At 40.9% G+C, this 12,361-nt stretch overlaps 1 protein-coding gene across 2 annotated transcripts in view; it reads right to left on the bottom strand.

The window, feature by feature from the left end:
• Positions 1-12,361, bottom strand: part of GLDC (glycine dehydrogenase (decarboxylating)) — a 32,897-nt gene that overhangs the window by 12,951 nt on the left and 7,585 nt on the right. For both annotated transcript variants that reach the window (XM_009871623.1, XM_009871624.1), the window contains 10 exons: positions 12,035-12,231; positions 9,996-10,092; positions 8,942-9,047; positions 7,734-7,873; positions 6,967-7,047; positions 6,310-6,407; positions 5,755-5,839; positions 5,621-5,662; positions 2,576-2,718; positions 1,582-1,657 (listed from right to left, as the gene is read on the bottom strand). In XM_009871623.1, coding sequence (XP_009869925.1) covers positions 1,582-1,657; positions 2,576-2,718; positions 5,621-5,662; positions 5,755-5,839; positions 6,310-6,407; positions 6,967-7,047; positions 7,734-7,873; positions 8,942-9,047; positions 9,996-10,092; positions 12,035-12,231 — 1,065 coding nt within the window. The remainder of the gene's footprint in view (positions 1-1,581; positions 1,658-2,575; positions 2,719-5,620; positions 5,663-5,754; positions 5,840-6,309; positions 6,408-6,966; positions 7,048-7,733; positions 7,874-8,941; positions 9,048-9,995; positions 10,093-12,034; positions 12,232-12,361) is intronic.

The raw sequence follows: 12,361 nt of genomic DNA on the forward strand, positions 1-12,361 counted from the left end.
TCTCAGCCATTGCGTCCTTGGAGACAGAGGCCTACTTTACCCTGCTGCTATGATGGTACTAGACAAGAGGCCCAACAAGCACAGGCCAAGCCCCAAAACAGTGCTAGGAGCTGCTGGGTCTCACTGGATTAGGTAAGGCATCCTTCCATCAAGCAGTGTACTAATTCAATGGGATTGCATGTCTGCTCAGATATAAAATCTCAGGTTATAGAAGGTGATACCTGCCCAAACCCTCCTACGTAATCTGTCACCCAGGGATCAACTGCCTTGGGGAGTGTTTCTGGCAGGTCAACAACTTGTTTACTCTTACATTAGGACCAGACCAGATTCCACACACACAACAACAAGCCAATAATGTTAAACAATAGAATCAAATTTCCTACATAAGGATGTACAAAAAACTCAGGAGCCCATGCAAGAGAGCTGGACACATTAGCCCCAGAGGAGACGGGGGAGGTGTAATCCCTTGTTCTCTCCACAAGGTAGCTCATACAGCACATGAATGGCATCATAGCCAGGGCTGTGTGCCAGCACAGGCATACAGCCATTGCTTTTATCAAAGTGTTTCCAAGTATGGTGAAGTACATTGATAAACTGCACAGCAAACATCAAGAGCTAAAAACAGATGTTATAAAGTCTTAGATTCTAACACACTGTAAAGCAAGCAAGTTCTGTGAGCACACATGAGGCTGCCAATTAATAAATTAACATGGTCACATTAAAACTGTCATTACCTCAAGTCCCATGTTGGAAGTTAAAAAGGACTGTCATGAATTGACCTGGCCATACAGCTCCTCACTCACTTCCATCTCCCATGGCACAAGGAGAAAATTTGAGATGAGAAAACTTAGACATTGGCAGAATGACAGTTTAATGGCAAAACCAAAAGCTGCATGTGCAAGCAAAGCAAGAAGAGGAATTCATTCATTATTTCCATGGCCCAGCAGATGACTAGCCACCTCCAGGAAAGCAGGGCCTCAGCACATACAATCACAGCTTGTGAAGAAAAACACCATAATCATGATGTTGCCTGCTTTGTCCACCTTTCCTTGAGCTTTTATTGCTGAGGGTGCTGTTGTATGGCATAAACCATTCCTCTGGTCAGAATCAGCTGTCCTGGCTGTGTCTCTCCCAACCTCTTGCCCACCTTCAGCCCGCTCACTGGGAGGGTGAGGGGTGTAGGGCAGAGTGGGAAAGTGGAAAAAACTTGATACTGTGTGAACACTGTTCAGTAACAGCCAAAACACTTCTGTGTTATCAACGCTGCTTTAGACACAAATTCAAAGCACAGCGCCACATGGGCTGCTATGAAGAAAGTTTAATAACTCCATCCCAGCCAAATCCAGTAAAATCACCCTTTGAATGAGTCCCCTTTCCTCATTCCTACTGTCTGTAAAGTAAAGAAAGACTTTTTAGATGGTGCCCATGTTCCATGAAGGAAGCAGGGAATACTGAAAGCTTGTCACAGCTAAGGGTACACAACTTAGTTTCTTGAGAACCTAGATAAGTCCCAGCTGCTGAATCAACTCTCCTGTCTCTACTTTCCACCCAAAGCTCTTCCCTACATGAGTATACACTTACAGTTCTATGACGTTCTCCTTTTGCATTTAAATAAGCTTTGATGGCAGCCAAACCTGCATACTCTCCTTGGGCTCCACTGCAAGATGAACATAAACCATGTTACACAAACAAACAAATCAGAATGTGCCAGCTCTCTACTGAAACTTCAAAACTGACCAGCTCTAATCCTTCTCAGTGGCCTTAGGCAAATTAAAAGCAACACATCCCATGAATTACATTCCAAAATGACCAACATCAATTAACAGCTCTTACCTCTTTTGCAAACAGTAATGAAAAATGTTATGTCATTATATGTGCTCATACCATGATGTTAAATCCTTTTGGTGACTGAGCTGATCCCCATTTCTGCACTTAGCAGTGAATGACAGGCTTGACTACAGAGCAGTAAACTAATACAGAAATGCATACAAAGTGTGTGCAGCAAAACATATGCACCCCTTCAGTGACATCCTAAGTGTAGCCTAAGTCCTTGCTGTTCATTTTGCATCAAAACTACTAATAGACATAAACAGGCTGCAGCAGTATTCATTCAGCTGTGCTGTATTTATTTCAGTGAGTATGCAGATCCTAGGCATCCTTCAGTCAGACCTACTATCACCTAGTGCATTAACTATCAGTTTCAAAATTTATATAGTTGTTACCTCATACAGCTTATTCCTATTTCAAATCTTTAATTTTAACTCATAGGAGGATATAGGTATCATCACCATTTTAAGCAAGCACTGATGGAGAAACAAGCTATCATAGATGGGAAAATATAGGAAAAAACATTAGAACAGAAAAGACCAGATCATTAAACTTTTAGAAGAGAAAAGACAAAAAAAGTTTCTTCAGTTCTGAAAAAACATGTTTTATTTTCATAACCTTGCATTCCAGGCTCCTCTTTGTCCAATTTAATTTCAGAGACTTGTTCCATTTTTGGTGTGCACATTTTCTTTAGAGATAAGTTTCTGGGAGTATGTTAAGAAGCAAATGTTCAGAAAAAATTTCCTACCTGTTTGGTTGGAAGGAGATTTTGTCATAGCCAGTAATCTCACATAGGTCCTTTTCTAACTCCTTGAAAAGCTGCTGATATCCTTGAGCTTGATCCAGGGGCACAAAAGGGTGGATGTTGGCAAATTCTTTCCATGAAATAGGCTATTAAAAAAAAAAAAAAAGAGCATGTGCTGTAACAAAAAATCCTGCAGACAATTATTTCATTCTTAAACTCCATAAAGAAAAGAAGTTACCCTGTGCTCAAATAAACCTCACACATTTCTTGGGCAGAAAGACAAGTTCCCAACCTCATTGTGGGATGCAGCCTGGCTGAAGAGAGCTTTGGCTGGAACTCAGGCAAAAACCCACAGAGTTTATGAACTTTGGAGGAAGGGGTTGGTAAATCAGGAAGAGTAGAAGGATGTCATGAAGTTACAAAGGGAGAAAATTTGAAGGTCAAAGCCCACCTAGAACTTAATCTGGCCGCTGCTGTAAAACAAAATAAAAAATCAATACATGAGCACCAAAAGGAAGGGCGGAGAAGAATCTCCATTCTTTACTGGATGAAGGGGGAAACATAGTGACAAAGGATGGGGAAAAGGCTGAGGTACTTTATGTTTTCTTTGCCTCAGTATTCAATAGTAATACCATTTGTTCTCCAGGTACCCAGCCCCCTGAGCTGGAAGACACGGCAGGGAGCGGAATGAAGCCCCCATAATCCAAGGGGAAATGATTTGTGACCTGCTGCTCCATTTAGACATGCACAGGTCTATGGGGCCAGATGGGATCCACTTAAGGATAGTGAGGGAACTGGCAGAAGTGCTCACCAAGCCTGTCAGTCTGACCTCAGTGCCAGAAAAGGTTATGAAGCAGATCATCTAAAGTGCCAACATGTGGCACGTACAGGACAACCAGGTGATCAGGCCCAGTCAGCGTGGGCTTATGAGAGGCAGGTCCTGCTTGACCAGTCTGATCTCCTCCTATGACAAGGAGACCCACTTGGGGGATGAAGGAAAGGCTGTGGATGTTGTCTACCCAGACTTTAGCAAATCCTTTGACACCATTGCCCACAGCATTTTCCTGGAGAAACTAGCTGCTCATGTTTTGGATGGGTGTACCCTTCGCTGAGTGAAAAAACTGGCTGTCTGGCCTGGTGGTGGATGCAGTTGTTCACAACTGCAGTTTTCCAGGGCTTAGTGCTGGGGCCATTCTGTTTAACAACTTTAACAATGATCCAGATGAGGGGATAAAGTGCACCCTCGGTAAGTTTGCACGCAACATGAAGCTGGGCAGGAGTGTTGATGTGCTGGATGGCAGGAAGGCTCCACAGAGAGAAATGGACAGGCTGGATGGATGGGCTGAGTCCCATTACCTGAGGTTCAACAAGGCCATGTGCTGGGTCCCGCCCTTGGCTCACAACAACCCCAGACAATGGGGAAGGCCCCAGGGGGTGCTGGTGCACAGCCGGCTGGACATAAGCCAGCAGTGTGCCCAGGTGGCCAAGGAGGGTCTTTTCCAAAATAAATGATTGTATGTGTAATAGAAGGCATATAGAATTTGTTAATCAAATTTTATGCTGTGCTAGAAATGAAGTTGTTTAGGCTACAATATCCTGTTAAGCAAACATAGTCTTCCCCGGCACCAAGGTCAGGCTTGTACGTAGGGGCAGCTGTCTAGCGCCAGCTACAAAAAGAACAAAGGCTACCAGAATGGACTCACTGTAAGAGTATATAAAAACAAGAATAATTGACAAGAACACTAGTGATAAAGGTATCTAACAAGGACCATCTGGTGATGAAAGGCCCCTGTGGAATTCGAGGACAAAGATATCTTACGAAATGTGCTGAGAGCAACTAGTTTTTGAACCAAGGTAAAAGTTCATTGTGAGGAAGACCTATGGCCTTCATCCCTGAAGACCCCTGCCCAAGACTACCAGGAGGCACTGCGCAGGCGTCAAGCGGAGGAGCAGCCGACCACCGGAACTGAGTACCTTTTTCGGATAGCTCATGAATACTACAAGCATCTAATGAATATGTACCTTTCTTTGCATATAACCAAGGTATCTGCCCATGCATGGGTGCAGCTGTGGTATGAGCACTCCTTGGCGAGAGCTGCTCCTCGCTGCCCAGTGCTGTTTTGCTTACTCAGCCACTTGCTAAATTTAATAAATTTTATGAATCACTTAAATTCTAAATTGGCTCCTGGGTTTTATTCCCCCAATTTATAACAGTATGAGTCTGCAATTTTCAGTATACTTTTTATACCGTTCAGAAAATGCTTAAAAATCCTTAGTTTCTCCTTGTAGTTCACCTACCATTATGTAAAGCTGTAGGACCACAGGTCAAACAGAGGAGTCATGTGGAATAGTACCTTCTGTTTGTTTCACAGTTTCATGGCTATCCATTTTAATTAGAAGGGAATATACAAGACAGAAGACAGTGAAGGGAAAAGACTTAGAGAAGGCAGTGAGAGAAAGGGACAAATAAAAGCTAGCGAAAGATGAAAAAGAGAAGCCAACAGAAAGAGTAGAGGAGGCTCAATTAGAGTCAAAAAGTCACTTGGTACCCAAACAGCCTGGCTAAGGGTCTGCTTCATTTGCTATCAGCTACAAGACTGAAGATATCTGGGGACTCCAGCTCCTCACCTGGGGAAAAGAAATGCTACACAAATAAATAGCAAACTGACAAAGAAGTCTGAGTTGCCGGTCTCACCTGTCTCCACAATTCTGAGGATTTGACAACAAGATTTATAAAGTAGACACAAGTTAGGTACTGCAGCACTGCATGAGGGAACAGCACTGTGATGCCAAATTCCAAAAATTATTTTCATTATTTTTTTCAGAATAGAGTCTTCAAAGCCATTCGCTCTCCCGCTATTGACTCTTACTATGCTTTTTGGGGCTTCTTTTCCCAGTGGAAAAGAGAGCTGATGACTTTAGCTACTTCTGAAACTGCCTTGTCGATTGGAGTATTATCCCAAAAGCAGTCTTTACTTCTCTACCATGACACTGACTAGACAGTTCATTGACGTAGGACTCAAGTAAGACAGTATTATTGCAACTTACTGTAAGTTCAGCTGAGCTATTGAGCTTCATCGTGCAGGACCCCTAAAAACACAAACACATTTGTTAGTATTTATTGAAATATATAAATATGTATGTAAGTATCTATTTTTTTTCACTTTTTGATAAATACTTACCAAAGGAATCATGCTGTGAACAAGGGAAATATCTTTGTTTTCTAATCTTTTCATGTACCGCACAATATTTGTCTCAGAGTGATAGCTGAAGAACACAAAACGTGGTGTTAAGGCAGGCAGGTTAGCTTTACCAATTATCAGTTCTCTAACACAGGAAAAGCCATAAAAATAATTAAGATTGAGGATGATTCTTAATACATACTAGATACTTCCTTCCACACTGGTACTTCAAGCCTGCTAATACTGATGTAGGTGAAAAACATACTATCATTTGCTCAGAAATGCTACCAGTATGCTGATACAACGTCCTCGAATAAAAACTTGTACAACATAGCAGATTAATGGAAAAAAACATTCCCCATGGGACCATGCGTATTGCTTTGCTTGTTTATAAGGTGAAAAATATCTAAAAACAATACTAGGTAGACTATTTCAGAGTAGCGAGTGACTGTGTGAATACAGCTACAAAACTGTCCTCAGCTGATTCCAGTATGATTTTTGAAAGGAGACTTTCAGATTTCATTAAAATACCATATATAAAGCAATTTCACAAACCTGTTGAAAACCTGATGTGTCAAGAATTTGGAAGTTCTCTTAAATGGGGTGTTAAGGATGCCTTTGGTTTCCTCACCCATACTCTCAGCAATTAGCTCCTTTGACATGAAAAAAAACCACATGAAGTCAAATACTTTCATGGAAACTTCTCTTTTCACAGTCAATTTCCATCAGAGCTACCTTATACTATATCAGCTTAGCTCAAGATTTAATCATCTCTTTAGCTAAAAAATCCCAACTTATTACCATGCACACCTGTATATATCTAGCATGACAACAGCATTAGACTAAAATGGGGCCAGATGTCTCAGTAGTCCTCATCTGGGAAGTAACTGCTGCTAATTACTAATGACATGCAACAAAAATTCCAGTGGGAGAGAAATAACTGACCACCATGTCCTAACCCTCACAAAAAAAATAAAAGCCTAAACAAAGGGTTTAAGGCTGAACGAATGGACTAAGTCTCAAAATCAGAAAATGGCATTACTCAGTCATGTAAATCGTTATCTCATACTGCCTTCTTCTTTAAGAGAGGGTCTGAAATCCTCGGAATTCAACGAATAGTCATTGTATAGACACCCAATATCCCAAGAGCAGTTTTGATTTTGACTAAGCTTCTGAAACATTCAGATAATTTATGATCTATTGTCTACTTACAGCTGAAGACTCGCCACCAAAAATCCATAGTATGTCATCGAGGTCTTTCTCATTTACAGTTTCATCAAGTGATACTCCAAGCTACGGATAAAAGCAACAGTAATTACTCAAAACTCTTAATTCCAGAGGAATAGTATATTTGTTCTGCTCAAGAAAAAACACTGCAGAAACACAGGAAGAGAAAAAAAATCAGCCTACCCGATAATATGTAAATATCACTTCATTTTATGTAACAGACACAGAAATTTATTTACCTAAAATTTTCCAATTCCAACCCTCCCCCCTCCAAGACAGATGACTCTCAAGTTTTAAGACTTGTGACTTCACTTCCACTATTTCTAAGTGGTTTTCATTTAACAGGAAAACTGCATATTTTACTAACCCACACCTCCCTCCACCCCGTTTTACAGAAAATTTAGACTTTGCCAAAAGTCCTTAGTGCCTACCAAAATGTGGCCTACATTTCAATCTGTCTTTAAACACTGCCACAGGACTTGAATTCTGGAGGTCACCTTGCATTTCATCATTCTAACCCTTAGTGGTTGAACATGAAACAAATAGATTATCTTTAAATAGGCATACAATGAAAATACAAAAATTCTTTCTTGAAGTTCAGTACATTACTTAACAACTTAAGTCTTTATACTATCTTTATAACATATCTGAGCAAATTACAAGAAGGCTTCTGTTAAGCACATGTAATGACTTGAACTTAATGAGAAAAAGTCACGTTACAAAATTTCTGAAAGGTTTAGGGAGTTGCTTACTCTGCCATCACTATAAGTCCGAAAATTTATCTTTCTAAGAGTTGCCCTGTCCAGAACCTCTTTGACTGAGCATCCACACGTGATCGTCAAAGTATCAAAGAAAAGATCATGATGTAGTTTATGACCAGCTCGCCTGAGACCTATAAAAAACAGTAAGTTAATTCTACTAGCTGCATACAGTATTGCTTGCTTACACAAGACTTGCATAGCAATGCAAAATGACATTATCAATCTCATAAGTAAATGCTGTTACATAATAAAGTAAAATATTCCCATTGTGTACAGAGCAGAAAAACAACAGCTTTTTAGTGAAATGTTATTGCGCATGAAATGCATCTCAATCAGATACAGTCCTAATTAATAATCCATATTAAGTCTATGGAAGATCCTTCTGATACATCAAATGTCTAACATCCACAGTAGCAGAACTGGTATATGAATGCAATAAGGGCAAAATCAAAACACTGGAAAGGAAAAATTTATTACATAAATGGATACTAACTGTTATGGAGCTTGCCATAACAAAATTTATAGTCTTAATGCTTTTCACATCAGTGTAATGTCTTCCAGCTAACCTGCAAACAAAGCATGGGTAACTGTGTCAATCAGTCCTCAATTCCCGGCATTACACTTCTGCATATCTCCTTCTGACAGCAATAACAGTCATGACAGTGAAAGAAAACCCTACTAGACCACGTAGTCCAGCTGCAATCATTATTTTCTGCTGCAGATTCTGTACTTTCAGTTAGCTGTTAAGCTCTGGGGTTTCTGTGTTCATAGCAAGTCTACCCAACTTAACTGAAATGCCCCTATTTATTTAATCTTATTTATTCTTATTTTTGCTATATTATTAATACTTTGTGCAGATTCCTGTGTGTAAACTATGTTGACCCAGCAAGTGAACCACAGACAGCTGGAAAACGGCATTTGAATCTTAGGATCTAGAGTCTCACTGTCTGGATTTCTGTTAAGATTCCCAAGGAAACAGAAGCAATGCTTGCAAGCTTATCTCACACAGATATCTAATTCTTAGACATTGTTATCAGAAGTACACAAAAACATTAGCTAAGAATTTTGTAATAAATTATTTTCTCTAGAGTTGAGAGAACACATATCAGCAGTCAAAAAAACCCCAGCCCGTAAGTTTATTTAAGGAGATGTAAGAATTTAAGAACAATTTAATGTCTCTGCAAACATCAAACGCTCACCTTCCGCCAAGATTAAGGTAGCATTGTGTACTCGTTTTGCAATATGTCTTAATCCATCAGACCCATGGTATACACCAAACATGGCTGCCATGTTAGCCAGAAGAGCCTAGGATCCAAATACAGGTTAGGACATCATCATTATTACAAGGAGGAGGAGGAGGAGGAGGAGGAGGAGGAGGAGGAGGAGGATTAATTACTTCATGTTAGTTTAGTGGAAGGTTTCTTTAGTACTCAGAGACAGGTGAAACTGTAAGCACCGATTATGAATTCAATGCCTTCTGAAATGTAACTGTCAGCAATTAACATGCACTGAAATTCAACTACTGCAGCTCTCAAGTAAAGCTAGTTTCACAGAAAATTCATTGTTTAGGATTGGTATGAAACATCTATGGAATATCTCACTAATACTAAGCTTGGTTTAATTTATTTCTTTTTGTTTTAAAATATGGCACAACATTAAGAGCATCAGCAAATCACTGACAGAAGGAGAAAAAATTATCAACTTGTCTGCCTGAAGGTCTGTGGAAGTATGCTGAAGACGATTATGTTGGACAATTACTTACTTAATCATAGTATTTTCTTGTAAAGAAGCTCTTCGGCAAGGTAATAATATTTGCATCAACTCACACAGTCAAAAATATATGTGGTGACAATTTGAACAAGTAGTTTTAGAGTTTAAAAATGGGATTTTTTTGCCTCGAGTGTGCGATTTCAGATCATTAGAATTCCCTTCTGTTTTATTACGAAATATATCTAATTTATAACAAACACAGCACTACTTTGTGGTGTTCACCCTGTGAGAGAGACGGACTCATGACATGGCACGAATTCAAGTCTTTATTAAAGGAACCAGATATCAATACTTTCTTTTCAAGCAGGGTTTCATTTTCCAAGGGACTTGAAACAAATGCACAAACACCAAAATGTTCCAAGGTTCTTCAGCTGTCTAGTAAAAACTCTCAAAAGTAAAGCTAACTCAAATTACTGTGATGTTTATAACATTACAGTTTAACTTTTTCCTTCCTACCACTGAAGACAAAGCATGACACGTTACCTGTGCTGTGCAGATGTTGCTGGTAGCTTTATCCCTCCTGATATGCTGCTCTCGTGTTTGCAAGGCAAGCCGGTACACCTCCTTTCCATTTGCATCTCTATGTCACAGGCAAAAATGTTGCTTCTGTTACTTCAAAACTACAGTACTTTCAGGCATTGATCTCTATGCGTGCTAACCTCAAACCAGTTATCCACCCTCAGAGACAGAAAGCACACGTCAGGAGAGCTGTGATATCAAACAGAGGGTGAGCCTCTAAATTATCCATTTATATCATGGCTGGCAAATGTGTCAAGTCAGGTACAGCACACAGTGTTTTCTATGCACAGTACACCAAAGCTTGGAATTTGCCTTAAATGCAGATTATTTCAACTGTTTTAACCGAATAGTAAAGCAGAACTTAATCTGAACAAACACTGGGAAGGCTGCATCTTTTCTAACGATGTCATGTAAAAGCATAAAACTAACTTGATCAGCAAAGTTGTATGAGGTAACTGAAAGGGATCTGGCCAATCCATCCTTTAAAAGGTCCTTTCTTAGAGTTTTTACAAGGTAAAAAATGTAGAAGTAAGAGGCAGTCTAACATCCTTGAAGACTACGAAAACCTTCCCAACAGCCACAAAAAGAAACAATCTATGTACTCAAAGACATAAATATATATCTGAATCTGTGGAGGTCTGAAAAACCAGACTACTTGAGCACCAGCTATGTGATATTTAAATCACTTTTTGCTCTAGCAGTTGTTTGTAGATTTTGAGTATACAGCTGAGTTTACCATCAGTTCATTCAGAGCTATCTTGACAGGCTGTTGGAATGGGCTGACGGGAACCTCATGAAGGTCAAGGTGAAGTGCACAGTGCAGCACTTGGTGAAGAACCCCGCACACCTGTACACACTGGCAGCTGCCCAGCTGCAAAGCAGCTGGGCAGAAAAGACCCTGGGATTACTGGGGAACACCAAGTTAAACATGAGCCAGCGATGTGCCCAGGCAGCAAAGGCAGCAAACGGCACCTCGGGCTGCATTAGGCAAAGCCTTGCAAACAGGCCAAGGCGGGTGATCCCTGCCCTCTCCTCAGTGCTGCTGAGGACACACTTGGAGTGCCATGTCCAGTTCTGGGCCTCCCCAGTACACGAGAGAGAGAGACATACTGGAGAGAGTCCAGCAAAAGGTCACAAAGATGCTGAATGGACTGGAGCATCTCTCCTATGAGAAAAGGCTGAGAGAAAGCCAGGATGGTTCAGCTGGAAAAAGAGAAGGCATCAAGGAGGACCTCATCAATATATATAAATACCTGAAGGGAGGGTGCAAAGAGGACAGAGCTAGGCTTTTAACAGCAGTGCCTAGCGACAGGACCAGAGGCACTAGGCACAAACTGAAACACAGGAGGTTCCTCCTGAACATCAGGAAACCCCTTTTCACTGTGAGGGTGACTGACCCTAGCACAGCTTGCCCAGAAAAATTGTGGAGCCTCCTTCCTCGGAAGTTTTCAACCCACAACAGGACACAGTCCTGGGCTACTGGCTTTAGGCCACCCTGCTTGAGCAGGTGGATTGGACTAGACACACTCCAGAGATCCCTGTCAATCTCTATCATTCTGTGATTCTGTGATCAAAAACTTCCAAAAAGTCCAGCAGAAAGTACCATAGCTTTTCTGGGAGGCTCACTGAATTTTCTACTTTTTCCCATTTCTGTTTTTAACAACTGGATGCCAGAGAAAAAGGTATAACAGTACGGAATAAGCAGAACAAGTTAGTGTGCAAAGCCTCAAGCCATCGCAATCCTTTCTGCCGTTTTTGTTATCTCTGCATCCCACATCACAGCAAGCAGTACAAGCAGTTCGCAGCTTCATTCCATACAAGTGCAACTCTTTCAGCTTGCTTCCTAAAAATTGAAGGCAACTTCTATTCTCCCAGTTTTCACAAAACAATGTGTTCGGTACAACACCATGCTCATCTGTTATTCACAAAGGCTGCACAAGATGGTCATAATGTATTTTATTTTTGTTTTCCCCAAAGGAACTAATGGTGAAGGGAGTCCTTACCTTGTAACACCCACCATTCTGCCTGGCATCATTCTCACTAGATTTTCCTTGACAGCAAAGAATGCCGCATGGGGTCCCCCATAGCAGAGTGGCACGCCAAATCTCTGGGAGTTACCCAGGACAACATCTACACCAAACTCTCCAGGAGGCTTCAGAATACAGAGAGCCAGAAGATCAGTAGCGCAGCAGGCGAGAGTCTGGGAAAAGAAGGGCACAGAGCAGTCAGCCTCTTTGCATGAGATCTACGTTTGAACAAGAAACAGCCTCAAACAACTCAGAATCATTTGCGCGGAGCTGAGATGCAGTGGTTGTAATGGTTGTAAAGGT

The sequence above is a fragment of the Apaloderma vittatum genome, unplaced genomic scaffold (assembly GCF_000703405.1).
Source record: "Apaloderma vittatum isolate BGI_N311 unplaced genomic scaffold, ASM70340v1 scaffold2366, whole genome shotgun sequence".
NCBI lineage: Eukaryota > Metazoa > Chordata > Aves > Trogoniformes > Trogonidae > Apaloderma > Apaloderma vittatum.